We start from the raw sequence: 15,922 nt of genomic DNA, 5'->3' as shown, positions 1-15,922 counted from the left end.
CTGCATTTTACCATCATAGATCTGATTTGGGGTTGCTTGACTGCTCACTGGGGAATGAGAATCCTTATTTATGATTCCCTTCATGTGCATGCAACGCCTTCTGTTTCTTCAGTCTTTAAGGGGTGGATATCTTGTGATCTCATTAAGACTATTGGTGATCATGTGTTCATTTGTTCTCCAGTCTGCAGTGATGGTTGAAAGCAAGAGCTAGTAAGATCTCTACTGTCAGTTTTCTTTGGCATCCAGAATTATAATTACTTACAATGTAAATAGACTTTTTCATCTGGACTTATTTGGAGGCACAGAGCCTCTTTAAACTTTTTTGGTCATTTATTTCATATATAGGAATGGTTTTCTTCCATTTTTGCATTAAACTATCTCTGGAATTCTTTGTTCCTCACCAAACAAATATATTTGGATTTGGTACAACTTGGCCTAATTGTACATCTCTTGAGGCTCACAAAAATTTTATGGTTCGGTTACTGTTGAGCTGAATTTGGGCTCTATGAAGCACATATATACAACCTTTAAATATATTTAGCCACCAAACTTACACTGAAATCATTGTCTAAATGCATTTAGATATCTGACCTGAAGATGCCCATGTAAAATACATTGGCAACTCAAGTCTTGCACCCAGTCCTGGTTGCAGTGTACAGTCAGATACATAAATAAGTTCTTCTTTTGCCTGGAGTTGGGAAACTGCCATTACTGCTGGCAGCTCTCAGTTTAACCCAAACAAATACTGCAGATTATTTGCCTAATCCCATAAATTTCACAGCAATGGCCTCAGGTTCCAGTAGTTTCAGCAAGACTTGAAAATGTAAGCATTTCACAGGTAATGGGGCTTAATCCGGTAACTTAGTTCCCATAAATCAAGCATCACTTTTTCATGTAGGTGTACTGTTGTTTTAAGCACATGGCTGTTGCAGTCATAGAGGAAACTTGCAGGAAACAGAAAGGTTGCTGAATAATAGTGCAGATGCTTGACATAGTAGCTGGTAATCTGACCCTAGTGAAGGCAGCCTCTCTGTGGCTTCACACATTATGGAACTAAAGTATAGAATAATAAAATACTATTTTCTCTTCATTTTCTTTCATTTCTTGTAATTTCTTTTATTTTTGTTTCTTTTTTTTTCTTTTTTTTCCTAACTGGTAGTTTTGAAAAATGAGAAATGAGCGTAAAGGTACTTGGGATCAGAAGGCAAAATTACACACAGTTCTGTTGTATGCAGAGGACTATAACTTTGCATTTAAATGTATGACAACCTGATGCTTTTTAAAAGATCTGTTTAAAAGCTACATTATGGTGTTATATATAAAGTACTCAGTTTTACGAAGTCATGAATTTTGAAGTGTTCATAAGAAATGAGCACTTTAAAAAAAAATAATTCCGTAGAAGAAATTGAATCTCTACACCTAGTTCATACTCTTCAGTCAGTGAATGCAGGACATAAGTGAACTGAAGCTAATAAATTACATGGGTTACTAATTACATGCACACAGTTGTTCATTTAGCATTACATGTTAAAATGTTTCATGCATTTATATGCTTGACTTGGTAATCAAGTCAAATGCAAAGCTGATGTCACAGGTATCTACGGATGCATTGACAGTTGGCAAATATCTCTGATTGGAATAGAAATAGATTATGTAAATGTTAGCAGGGAAGTGGCTTTGTCTCGTTGAAAAAATGTTTTTCTATTCAGTTCCACAAAGCTGTGGAAATGTCTGTGACTCCTACTGAAACAGGATCCTGGGAATAATTGTGCACCTGGGAAGCTGACACTAAGTTTGAATTATTCTCCAAAACCCATGTGTGTATGAGACACTTGCCAAGCTTTTTCTTGACGTCATCAGCCACTGAGAGGAACCTGCAGGCCTGTGTGGCATTAGGGAACTGAATCACAATCAAACCTTAAAAGGGGCAGTTATTTTAAAGGCAAACATGATCAAGACCTGAGTTAAACATGGTTCAAATGAGGAAAGTGAAAACCTTTCTGAGCCATTTTTACAACAGCTGAATAGCAGATTTACCATTCCGTATAGAGTTGAATAGGCAGCAGAGCAGGGAGGAGTATGATGGGGTCTCCTCTCTCACAAGGAGAGCAAAGACACCAACCTTAACATCTGCTTCCATTTTGCAGTTGATCACTGCAGAAACAAAAAATGCTGCATTTTGCAATAGCATAGATAAAATTCCAAGTTAGTATTAGGAATCTTTTGAGATAATTAGGAACAATTTATGGAGAAGGGAGAAGTAATTTTCTAAAACATAATGTGATTTGAATTTGTTAGATTGACAGATATCTAGTGAATGTATTTTTCATAAATGTTCTTGCTTAGCAGGATAATCTACAGTTCTATGACTAAGGACCTTAATCTATGCTGCCTTGTTCATCTTCTTGTTCAGACAGAGCTGTCATTCTCAAATATCTTCAAATCCCTTTAGAGCACCACTGAAGTATCTGTAGCCTGCATGTTCCACCATCGTCACCTTTTCCATTTCCTTCCCAAATGAAAATTGTGTTAAGTAATACTGATCTGATACTTCCCCTGGAAAATAATTACTGTATTGTTAATTTTTTTCCTCTATCTCACTGTACTATAGCTCACTGACTGCTAAATACCACAATACAAGTTAGCTACATGTATATGATCAGTGCCTTTATACTGTGTTGTATAGCAGAAAGCATTGTTTCCACACAGTGACTTTGTTACACATCAGTTAGGTCTGTGACTATAACTGTGTGTCAGTCAGTATCCCAGAGCTCCATTGGAGCTCTGTGTGTTAAGGATGCATGGTAGAAGATACCTGACATCACACCAGTTCACACTCTTGAACTGAGTTCATTGGAATTTTTTTTCCTTATATCTTTCTCTTTTTAGCTATTTGGTATCATGTTCAGGCTTTGGTCAGCTTAGGTTCTCAAGGAACATTCTTTTTAGTAAAATTCTTGACATTCACATGAGCCTTACATAATCAAGATTGTATAATAGAGTCTGTACAAAGCTACACAGGCACACCAACTTAGATGTTTGAAAAATTATAGACAAAGAATGATTATCAGCATTTCTTTGTTCTACAGGAAGTGTGCATGTGAAAGTCAAATTCTAGAAATGAGTCTGTTTCTGCTCACTAATGGCTCAACTGATGAAACAGGATCTGATTACTCAATTTGTATCAGTACTAAGTGAGTGATGGTACAAGAGCTTGAGAGGGTAGGATTTGAATTAGAAACAGTTACGTGAAATGTAATGAACCACAATATGAAATTCAGTAATGCTCCAAAGTTTACATTGGGTACCAGCAGTGAGGATACATTCAACTCACATGTGCATCATAACATTTTCTCATCACTGTCAAGACTTAAGGTAGTATATTGGAGACTGCCCTTGAAGAAAATTAGCAGGTCCTTTGGCAACAAAAATGATCGCATATCTTTATAAACCATGATAAAGGAAGACCTCTAAGGGAGATGAAAACTAAGGGTCATATGGTATCATTTCTCCTATCATGAAAGGCTGATGTGAAGAGAAAATGAACAAACTGTTCTCTGTTGAGAATCAAGAGAGAAATAATGGGCTTGCATTGCAGCACAAGAATGTTAGGTTAGACATCAAGCTAATTGATGGTAAGCTGAATTAAACCCTGCGTAGGCTACCTTGGGAAGTTTTGACAGCTCCATTACTGTAGGTTTTAAAAATCAGGTCAAGCAAATATATGGGGCGGGGGGGAAAAAGTAGGTGTAGCTGATTTTTGTCTGAAAATTGGATTGACTTAGATGAATTGTCAAGGTTTTTTTAATGATTTTCAAATGCACAGTGACTTATTGAACTGTAACATATCTGTGCCAGTGGGTTTGGCATTGCAAGTGAGCTTTTATAGCATCGTAGTGCCACCAGCTATTGCTGCATCAGTATGGGGAGTAAGTATAGAAATCAATCTAGAGGAATTCTCCATGTGTCTGCTTTACTTGCAATGGCATTGCTGTGCCTGAAAAATGAATGAGGTTCATTTCTCAATGGTTTGCTACAGCTGGAAGTCCACTGAAATAGCATGCAAAGTGGATTTACCTATATGGGCACTGGTGGATTAGCACATAACCACAGCATCTTGTGTATCACTGGGAGTAGAAATTAAACATGATTTCAGTCACATGAGCACAAATTCACTCAGAAATTGCTTTCATGGGAATTCTCCTCTTCTGTATAAAAGCTCTTCTATCTTTTGCTCTGGTTTCTTTGACTTGATCTGCAGCCCGCCTCTCACTAAAGTGAGGTTTACTCTCAATCAATAACAAAACCCTCCATGAATTCTTTTGATTAAAAGGAAAAGAAAAATAATAACTAAGTTAATGCATTTCTATTCTTCATGGAGAGCTGATTGAAGGGGTCACATCTCTACATTTTAAACCTATTTTTTTCAGGATCTTCAGAAGAATGCCATTGGGTCCTGGTGATTTATTCCCTACACCTTTCCCATACCTTCTCCTTGGATGATTTCAGTTTCTGTCAAGATCACATTGCAATTTCTTGTATAAGTCATCTTTTGAATATGAATTTTCGTTTCTTTCCATACGAATAGCTGGTATAAAGACATTCTGGTTTCCTTTAATAGCTTCACTTTCCTATTTTTAATCATAGCAAACATTAAGATTATTGCTTGTGATGGAAATAGGAAGCCTGCAATCCTTGTGGCATGCAGTAGAATCCATGGGCCTGATTCTGGTGTCATGTGAGCTTCTAATTGCTTTACAGTTCATAAGTTTAAATAGTTACTCAAGATTTTTAAAGGTGTAAATGGGAATTTGGGCACAGTTTTCCAGCGTCATCTGGTTTTTCCCTCCTTCCCACCCCTTTGGCATTTTTCATCTACCCACACTGGAAGGATTGAATTTGTTCTGTTCTGTAAAATATTACTTTTGCAAAATGAGCTGTATTATTTCTAGAAGAACATCTAGTAGTGTTTCTAACATTTTCAAAAGCATTTAAATAATGAAAGTAAAAGTGCCATTACTTATAATGGCCAGAGTAACTCCAAAACTAGATATTTTTTCTCCAGCATAAGATAATCTCCATTACTAGATTTATGTTGCTATGGTTCAACTGCTTTCAATGCTAAGTATAGTGAGTCTATACACTATACAGATGTGCAGACAGACCTTAAGAATCAATGTTTCTCTCTTTTTTCCAATGTTTCTTGCTAATTGAGTGATTTATAGACAGCCTGTATGTGAAGACTGAGGCGCATTATAGCTCAGTAGCTGAACAGCCAGCAGCAAATTGTTGAGTTGCCTGACTGAAACCAGGCACATGAACCCAGATCTGCAGTTGATACCATGTTTTCAGAAGTGTTCCCTGCCAGTTTGACATCATGGTGGGTTGACCTTGGCTGGCTGCCAGGTGGCCACCAAGCCATTCTGTCATTCCCCTTCTTAACAGGATGGGGCAAGAAAATGCAATGAAAAGCTAATGAGTAACAGCTAGTAATCAAGTACATAATTCTAGTAGCAACAGTACATTCTGTGCAAGGATGGACTCCCTTGCAGCAAAAGCACAATTTAGGATTGTTTTAATCAGAACCACGGCATCACTGGGATCCTGACATAGAGTTGAAGGGCTTCCAAATTCCAGAGGCTGATTTTTGCTAGCTTAAGCTGTACAAAAGGCAAGTTGCTGATTTTTACCTTTGTGCTTTAAAGAATTATACAAGGTTCTAGCCTTGTATAGTGGCAAAGTTCTGTATTTTTTTAGTAGAAGATAGAGATTATTTTCCTGCTGCAAATTTAGATCCAAATCCAAACCACTGCAAAATCTGAATATTTAAATGTATGTGATGATTCAGTCTGGTTTTGTCATTGTAGGCCATTTGCAACATACTGATCTGACAGCAACTTTTGATTTTGACATCCACCACAGTGATATTTGAGGATTATTCATAATTTTTACCTTGTATTTGATTTCTTTTCAGAAATACTGGGGAAAGGGGGAATGCATTATCTCAACAAATGCTTGAGGAAATTTTGGGGAAAAGTGGCAAGTTATCTAACAGTCCCACCGAATAAATGATTATCTAAATAATATATATACAAGATAAATAGTAATAAAGAACTTTACAGATAATATGGTATATGCACAAATGCAGTGTCAAATACAGTCCTAGACATATGTTATACTTTTCAGTTTAAGAAGTATGCCAGTACTAAATGATAATGCGTTTCTGAAATTAATCCCTTCATTTCCTCCAAGGAAAACACAAGTTTAAATTCAACTTAGCAGAATGTTTTTCTTCTCTTTCTTCATGTCAAAGAATAAAGGGAAACTTAAATTCCTCTTATCTGATGTGCAAATCCAAAGTTCAGTCATGAAATTGCAATGTTACAAAAAAGATGAATGTTTACCATGTTCCTGAAAGCTTCATTCTGTTCTGACAATCAGAAAGTTTTGGGTTTAATTCCAATTTGAAGACTATGAGCATACCACATAATATCTGTGAACCTCATTTTTTTTAATCTACTAAATTAAATTGGTAGCATTTTTTTTGGTATTGCATAGCTGAAGATTCTGAAACAAGTTCTCTCTGGGTGGACTTTACTGTGGAAGAAATCCGTTGACTTCAAAGGCCTGACAACAAGGATCATGGCCTGCAGAAGGTTTTTATGTTGCTTTAATCAGCATTAATGAAGTAGGAGTTGGCCTTTAATATTTTTATGGTGACATAGTGTGATGGTGAAATAGTAACAGATCTAGACAAAGAATCTAAGACATCTTACTTCTTGCTCTGTGCTTAACCCAAATGGCTTTAGGAGAACACGTTTCACTTCTTCCTCATTCGTCAAATTTTGAGTGTCTAAGTATGAATTCTGTGGAAACAGCTTTTCATAGCCCTGGGAAAAAATTTTAATGTAAAATCTTAGCAAATTAATACATTATTTCAATTTCATTGAATTCTGATAAACTCATTTTACACATCTGCACAGACCCACAACTTTTTAATGAAAAATTCATTGCTCATAACCTGTTGCTGTGTTTAACAGCATGCACTTTCTTATAAGAGGAAATGGGACTGGTCTGGTTTTTCTGAATTGATTGTATGTGCATATTTAGAAATTGGGGGAGGGGGAAAAGGGAAAATCAACAAAAAAAGTGTGTATGCCAGTAAACGTTTTATAAGAGTGAAGAAATTACAATATTTAAGATAAATTTTTTATTTTTCTTTGCTTTTAGGCAGCAAACCAGTAACCAGTCTTCTCCCGTGGTGCCTGATTTTCTTGACAAACAAACTAAAAAGGTACTACTAAGTTTATATTCTAAAACAACATCACATTATAACTTCAAATTCCTGAGTCCACAGTTCTGCAATGTGTTCGTGGCTGCTTGGCATAGTCATCTGAACATGAAACCGTTAGTGATGTTTTGAAGTCTTTGAGACAAAAGCCTGCTTGCTAAGAACTTTAGTTCTGTAGAGAGACAGGGAGGTACAGTGAATAAGAGAATCAAAAGGCTGGAAATTTGCTGCTGAGAATAAATGCTAGCTGCTCCCTGAGGTGATTTGTCTGTGCACTTCACTTTCTACAGATGTTAGAGACTCTTTTTTAGTAAGGACCTGAGGTTCTTTGGTAGCACTTTGATATCCTGCTCGAATTCAATATGTGAAATGGAGGAGTCGCTCTGTGACTTGGAGCACAGTATAGTCTTTGAAGTCTGATCCAATTTTTGCTGCTTACCATTTGATGTTGAAAGGATGAAATGGAGAAAATGTACAGTTTTTGCCAGTAACTCTGCTGAGCATATGTAAGATTAAAAAAACAAAATCCCTTGGATGATGTACTTAGAAATGTTAAGCAGATTAATACCTTCCTATAGCTTTTTTCTAAAGATACAAATTAACTATGAGAGGAAATCAGCATACAGTGCATGCTATGATTTAACTGCATGAGGAAAGGGGATGAATAAGTTAAATGGGAAAAAGTAAACAAATGTTTGTGACATAGGTGCTAAGTCGGTGTTGCTGAAAGCCACAAGAGTCTTGTGTAAGTTAAATCTAGCATTAGATGTTTCAGAGAGTCTTGGAAAATAACAAGTTGCTCTCTATGAGATCACAGCTGTAAGTTATCATGACCAAGTGGAATCAATACATTTCTTATGTGCCTAAACCAGCATTCTTTATTCCAGAGTAATTTGGATGAGATTTCTGCTTCTCCGTTTATTCTAAAATGTTCATTTGAAATGAGCGATTCACAATCAGTTAGCCAATCCCAGACAGTTGCAGACCATCAGTTGTCAAGTCTCTTGAGATCCCATAAAAAAGGAGGTAAGAAATATAGTAAAGTAGCAGAGATATTTTGTTTACTGATATAAGCTACGTTGTCAGCATGTAACTTGCTTTATATATTGATGAGATCTTTTCACAATCCCTTGAAAGGCAGGAAACATAAAGGAAAAACTTTCTTCTACACATTTTCACCCTGGAAATATGAAAAAACCCTTAAGTATCTGTATTACAGAGGCAAAAATAAAATTATTTTAAAAATACACCTTCTATTAAAAATGTCATTACTAATCTTGAAATACCCTTTTAATTAAATCAAATCTACCTTCAAGAGCTTCAGTTTTCCTTTGCCTTCCAACCTCAGAAGTCAAACACAGTAATGAAATCTCTCATTTTTGGCAGAATGAAAGGCAACTAGTTTGTTCACACACGCAAAGATTCAGTCAGCAACACAGGAACGTCTACAATAATTCTACAATCTATGCAGTGCATTTTTAAATTTTATTTGCTGTTATGTTATTTTTGCCATGTTCAGCAAGAGTTTAAAAACCTGAAGTAAAACATTTTGACATTTTTTGAGTTTTACCTGGTTTATCTTTGGATATTCCAGGAATCATTACCTATTAGAATACTTTTCTCTAGTATTATAATCATCCTGTCTTTGCAAATCCATGAATACAGATTTTATTACTGTACTGGAAAATAACTTTCACAATTTAAAACTAAGTAGGTTGATAATGTGATATCTGTAACCAGAGCCAAAATGTATATGATATTAAATTAATTTCCAGGTTAATGCTGAAAATTAGTTGTTTATGATGTTGTGCTGTTAATTAACATTACTGTTTAGTTATTTAATGGGACACTTTTCATCTCATAAATCTACAAACATTTACCTGAATAATTAAGCCCTAATCCTGCAATTTATGTGTTTAAATTTTACAGAGTTCAGTAAAACAATTTACAATGAAAGGTAAGAAGATAGATATTTATAGGGAGATCATTTTGGTGCGGCAAATAATGCAAATTCAATGTTCTTCCTCTTTTCCACAGGCATAATGTGCTTTCCATGCTAAAAGGAATAGTATGTAAACAGAGCAGATTGAGAAATCCATTATTCCCTCTTCATGCATTTCAGTCCATATGAGTTTCGAATCTATAGTGTGGGACTGCAGGGGAAGTTTGCATTACTATCTTAAATTATTACATGTTAAACAATAAACCTGTCAAACAAAAATATCTTCATTGCAGTAAATCCTCTTGAGGGAAGCAGTCAGGGCCCAAATCCATCTTCTTTGCTCTCACTGGATATTGTATGTTACCTGCAACTGGTCTCCTTAAAATCAAAGACCTTGTGTCTGAGGTAAAACAATTAGAGTAAAACTGGCAGAATTACACCCTTAGCAAGTATGATTCAGAGCCATTACCCAGTAATTTAGAGAGTCTTCAAAAAATGTGAAATGATAGAAGAATAAAATTTGAAGAGGAGATTAATGCAACATGGATCTGAACTACTGAAGAAACATCTATGTTTAAATGAATAAGCATGCAAATGCAAAGAAGTAAGGAATTTCCTAGTTAAGCATGAAAATACTCAGATAGATGATCATATAAATCACACTTCAATGAGTAACTATTAAGGAAGTAAACCTGGTGAAGAATAATAATTTCTTTGGGTGCTTTTAAAAGCACGGCTTGCATTCAGAGATGCAGATGCTTTCACCTGGTGCTCAGTCTGTATTCAGCCTTAATGTAGGAAATGTACTTTTAAGCAGATGGTATTCTTACACCTATTTTGAAAACCAAGTGAAATAGGAAATACATTTTTGGAATAAGAAAGCCTATATAAAAATGTGTGCTTTACAATGCAAGGTGATACTACATAAGCTGTTACTCACACTAAAAAAGCTGCCTACTGGGTGGTCCAAACAATGCAAAGACTTATTTTTCATAGTGAAACATTATTCTGCAATGTTAAAGACTGATTTTTAATTCTCTGTAAGTTACATTACAGACAGCAGTAGTCTATCATCTTGGTGGTGCTTGGACCTGAAATACAGAGGCCAATGGGGAAGGGAATGTGACAGGTTTCTGCACTGGTCCATGGCCCAGCTGTGAAGCAGTGTTGCTGTTTGCTTAAGGAGAAAGTCTGTGTGCATGCTTAAACACAAAAGGATGGACAGGCTGCTTATTTGTCGAGGCCTTGGTAGGTGAGGCTCTGGTGCAGTCAAGAGGAGACAGAGCACAAAAGGGAGAAATGGTTGATATGAGTTTGCATATTTTTGTATTAATCGAGCAGACTATTCACTCACATCTTGTTATCCAGGTGTCTAATAGCACAGGCTGCCTGTTCTTAATAGCAGATTGGCAAAGGAAGAATAGACAAGGAAATTTCTACAAAAATCATGCGAAGACTGTACTCGGTAATTAATACAGAAACAAAAGCCTCTTTTTCACATCCCAAGCCTTGTCACTGGGTCATAGAAAGACTGAGCAGTATGGCCAAATTGCGTGCACAGCAAGTGCATGCATGTGCTATGGTTGTATAGAGTCACAGGGGCTGGTTTTATGCTGCACAGACATTCCCCTGCGCTCTGCCAGAGCAGTGGGGCAGGACCAGTAACAATGCCAAGAATTCCCTCCAGTGTCTCTGCTGTGACACAGTGCCTGGGCAGAGTCCCATCATTACTAACAATTAAGCCAGAAGTTAATTATTCTAGTCACAATAAAGTAGTACTGAAGGAATCAAAATAATATAATCTCCAGAGACCAAATAGTGGTATTCCCTTAGATGAGATAGATAGTGAGAATGTTTGAAATTATTAATGAAAAGTGAGTGCTTCATAGGGAATTGACCAATGTAAGTTTGCTTCAAAGGTAAATGTGACAAATTTTCTGAGATGCAAAGGAAATATGTTTGCAAAAGGAAAGCTAATAGTATCTCTTCATTGACCAAACTATGACATAATTTTTTATGCTTAGCGCAGACATTTTGAACAAGTGAGAAAATACATAGAGAGTCTCTGGCCGTGGAGATTCTCTTATGGGAGAATAATATGACTTATGGATATGTTCAGTTTATGCCTTGCACCTCACACTGCAATGCTGAAACTTTGTAAGAGGTACAGAAATTTGCCAGGATTCTGTGAGATCTGGAAGTATACAGTCTTCAGTGTCTGTAGCCACAGTCTGAGGTTCTGAATAGTCCTTTTCAGTATAACTTTTAATTTTAGATTCTTAGTCTTCTATATTCTCAAAACTAGTGGAAATTAGGGCTTGGCATGTTTCAAGCTGGAGTCCTATTAGTCACTGACCCATTTTTAATGTTTTTCTTGCAATATGTATTTTTTTATGTTGATCATTTTTTCTCTTCTTTTCTGGTAAACCAATCAAAAAATGGGATTTGGTAAATGTAGCTGTATTGGGTTTGGAGAAACATATGAAGTCATGGGGTTTTGTACTGATGAAGGACAAGTAGATAATTAAATATGTGAAGTTACTGCTTGATGGGGAGGAAGGCTGCTGCCCACCTGGGCAAGTTTTAGTAGGGGCATCGTGGGCATGGGAGATATTATTTCCAAAATGTTACTCTGTGGTTATCATCACACAGATGATATTTACAAGTTCATCACCATAAACAGGAAATTTAAAATAATGATGACTTCATTAGAAGTTAGTACTTAACTCCAGTTTTAAAGAAGTGGTCCAATTTTAATGCTAACAAGCATAATCATGTTAAAATACCCAAGCCAAAGAGAATAGGTGGCTTGAATGTTTGATCTTTGCTTCAGAGTACAATTTTCTTTGGGCCAGACTTTGTTATTGAAAATACTTTAAACTGCCTCGATCTAGAGTACAGTCTTGACTCAATGTCTTGCCACTTGCAAGTGAAAGGTGCTTAAATACAGAGAAGTATGTTACACTACGTGGTAGTTTAACATTGTAGTAGTTTTAACTCTGTTCTCATTTAATTCCTATTTTTACATTTTTTGAAAAAGTTAACAGCTATGGCAAAGCAATAATAAGTAGTGATTTGGAAATGGAGGCACTTTTTATTCTTGGATTCACAGAAAGTCAATGTCCCAGCATGACTGTAATAGGTGTTATAGTAAAGAACAGGCAGTATCTCACACAAAACATGGTATCAAGATCTGGGTGCCTTGTAACCAAAGATGTCATTTCACTTTCTGCAAGTAGAGAGAGATCAATCCAAGCCATTCAGCTGTTTGTGTAACTCAGCTTCCTGTTCGATTTCATTATAACAAACTGCCTTTTCTAAGTAAAGGCAAAACCTCTGCTACATGATGTAGTGTGAAATATCACATGGACTTTAGACTAATTGTCACTGGCAGGTGGGATGATACTGACACATGAATGCCATTAATTTCAGAATCCTATCATTCAGGAATTTAAGGCAAAGAATTTGTAACCTATTAAGAATAATTTTTGGTTGTTTAAACAGGAGTTTCATTTCATCATTTTTAAGCCCTCCACTGAGACTAATCTTACACTGAGGGAATATAAATCATGAAAAATTTGACTGTAGTCAGTAAAATCATAACAGCAAGCAGAATTTGGTCTCTTGGGTATAAAAAATGGACATGAAAAATTTTCTACATATATGGGGCTGGGGAGGGGTTGGGGCAGAAGATTTGGGTTTGTTTCAGGGGATTTTCTTGAGTGGGGCAGGTTTGAGTTGGTCATTGTTCTGCAAATAAAATAGCATGATCCAGGACAGTTTGACTGTTACAAGAAACTCTAAAAGGACCAAGATAGTGTTACATAGTATGATCTGATTGTACTGAGCATGCTGTAGCTGTGTGTGAGGCCTGTGAGATCTCCATAGTATTCTCCTACTCAATACCACACTGTAACAGACTAATTACTGTTAGCCATGTTGCAGCTGGAGGCTCCAGCAGAGGACTTGCTGATGTGGGATGTTGTATAATGAATTTCCAGTGAAAAGATCCTGCTAGTGTTCTGTGGCTTTTGAACCAAAATCTGACTGGGCATGTGCAGGAGAAAAAGTAGCTTCTTTTTATTTTTTCCTAAAAGAGTATCACTGGATTACTGATCTCATCACACCTGTCATAAATGCTTTGGGCTCAGTAAATGGAAATCATGTTTCCAGATCATTCATTTTATCTTGCAAATGTATAAGTAGAAATCACCATAAGAAAATTATTTTTTAGGATGTCTCTTGAGAAAATAAGCTGGTAATAAAGCTATGTCTCAAAGCAATCATTGTTGTTAAGAACTGTCTAGATGGCCAGGCTCAGAGAGTGGTGGAGAATGGTGCTGCATCCAGTTTGTGTCCATCACTAGTGGTGTCCCCCAGGGATCAGTGTTGGGTCCAGTCCTGCTTAATATCATTATTGGTGATCAAGATGAGGGGATAGAGTCTACCATGAGCAAATTTGCAGACAACACCAAGTTTAGTCAGAGTGTTGATCTGTTGGAGGGTAGGAAAGCCCCGCAGAGGGACCTGGACAGGATGGATCAGTGAGCCAGACCAACAGCACAAGGTTCAACATAACCAAGTGCTGGATCCTGCATGTTGGCCACAACAGCCCCATGCAGTGCTACAGGCTGGGGGCAGAGTGGCTGGAAAGCAGCCCAGTGGGAAAGGACCTGGTGGTGCAGGTCAACAGCAGCTGAACACGAGCCAGTGTGTGCCCAGACAGCAAGAAGGCCAGTGGCATCCTGGTCTGTATCAGGAATAGTGTGGCCAGCAGGGCCAGGACAATGACTGTCCCCCTGTACTCAGCACTGGTGAGGTCACCCCTTGAGTGCTGTGTCCGGCTGTGGGCCCCTCAGTTCAGGAGGGATGTTGAGGTGCTGGACTGTGTCCAGAGAAGGGCAAGGAAGCTGGTGAAGGGTGTGGAGCACAAGTCCTGTGAGGAGCAGTTGAGGGAGCTGGGGGTGTTTAGCCTGGAGAAGAGGAGGCTCGGGGGGACCTTATTGTTCTCTACAACTCCCTGGAGGGAGGTTTTAGCCGGGTGGTGGTCAGCCTCTTCTCACAGGCAACCAGCAACAGGACAAGAGGTCATAGTTTTAAGCTGTGTCAGGGAAGGTTTAGGTTGGACATTAAGAAGAATTTCTTCACAGAAAGGGTGATTAAACATTGGAGTGGACTGCCCAGGGAGGTGGTGGAGTCACAGTCCCTGGAGGTGTTTAAGGAAAGACTGAACGTGACACTCAGTACCATGGTCTAGTTGACAAGGTGGTTTTCAGTCATAGGTTGGACTCAATGATCTCAGAGGTTTTTTCCAACCTAGTTGATTCTGTTTCTATCGTTATAGGAAAGGATAATCACCTTTCTAGGTTTGCAAGGCTGCATACTTACGCAGATGGATGCATTTGGTAAGCCTGGTACTGAGCACTGCATTGCATGTGGTGGGACCCTGCAGGAGCCCCCAGGAGGAAATATTGCCTCCCATCCCATGGAAAACCTGAATTTTTGCTTTCTGGAACTGTACAGAAGCCTTTTAGCTTCACTAGCCATTAGGGTGAGAAACAGTACCTCATTTTAAGAATTTCAGTTCTTTACCATATAATTCAGTGTGAATTTGGAAAATAACTGCAAACAGAAGTGACATTGGTTGCACTTCTCTCAGCCTTATGTAAATTTTTCAGCTGAGACTTGCAGTGATGATGTTTGCATTCTGAACTGATTCACCCGTCGATGGTTTCTGTTAAATCTTTTGCTACTCTGTAGTGGCAGACTGCATTTTGCCGAAGTATCAGACCAACAAATCTGAAAAGAAATTGGACTGCTCATAAATTTTTCTTTGCTGCACAGCTTCTTAATTGTTTTTTTTCCCTCCAACAGTCAAAGACACAAACAGTGGCAAGTGATAAATACAAGCTTTGATTTGTTAAACACATGTTAGCTCTATGTTTAGCCCTAGGCAGTGAATTTCATTATAGGCTGGTTTACTTCTGGATTGGTTATTGTGATTACTTCCAATGCAAAAAGATTTGACCTGCAGCCATGACTGATTAGTATCAGAGGTGAGAGATAAAATAAGATGCAAGTAAACTGCACAGATAAATTGCAGTAGGGTTCTCCAGAGGCAACCTAGTACTTGTTCTATATAAAACAAGTCACAATTCAGCTTGTAATGACTGCACTGCAATAAAAATAGACTGCAGAACTCTCTCATTGAAATATCAAAAAACATAGTAAGAAATCCAAGAAATTTAATGAAGTTGAATAATAAATATATGATAATGCTGTGCCAAAAGCCTGCAGATTTTAATAGGAGTTCAGTTTCTCCTCCCTGTCTTTCTTATCCAAGCTGCTACTCACCTGCTCTTTGTCTTCATTTTCTATCCACAACATACAGGTTTGTTTGAACACTTGTTTTTGCTAGATCTTTGTTGGTAGTTAAGTTTTCATCATGCAGCACTTCACTGTCCTGGTGTTATTGTTTGAAAATTCTTTCAAGTATTCTGTATCAGCCTTATTTTTGTCATTTTTCCAGTTATTGGTGCTCTGAACCAGCAGCATATCTCAGATGACTGATGTACTCTGGCATATAGTGTGGTTCCTAATTCATTACTCTTCTGCTTCTAAAAAAAATGCACCATTTTATCTAAGTAAACTTTGTTAAAGTACAGTAAGTACAGAGCTTTGAGAGTGCA

The 15,922-nt window shown here is 37.4% G+C and overlaps 1 protein-coding gene across 21 annotated transcripts in view; it reads left to right on the top strand.

Moving 5' to 3' along the window:
* The window catches only part of MYO3B (myosin IIIB), a 253,079-nt gene that overhangs the window by 158,680 nt on the left and 78,477 nt on the right, over window positions 1–15,922 (top strand). For all 21 annotated transcript variants that reach the window (XR_007204830.1, XR_007204841.1, XR_007204835.1 and 18 more), the window contains 2 exons: window positions 7,231–7,294; window positions 8,179–8,317. Coding sequence is in view for 6 of the 21 variants with exons in the window: in XM_048309828.1 (XP_048165785.1) it covers window positions 7,231–7,294; window positions 8,179–8,317 (203 nt within the window). In the remaining 15 variants the exon portion in view is untranslated. The remainder of the gene's footprint in view (window positions 1–7,230; window positions 7,295–8,178; window positions 8,318–15,922) is intronic.

The sequence above is a fragment of the Corvus hawaiiensis genome, chromosome 7 (assembly GCF_020740725.1).
Source record: "Corvus hawaiiensis isolate bCorHaw1 chromosome 7, bCorHaw1.pri.cur, whole genome shotgun sequence".
NCBI lineage: Eukaryota > Metazoa > Chordata > Aves > Passeriformes > Corvidae > Corvus > Corvus hawaiiensis.
Note: the sequence above shows the minus strand (reverse complement) of the source record. Positions and strands in the feature narration are given on the sequence as shown.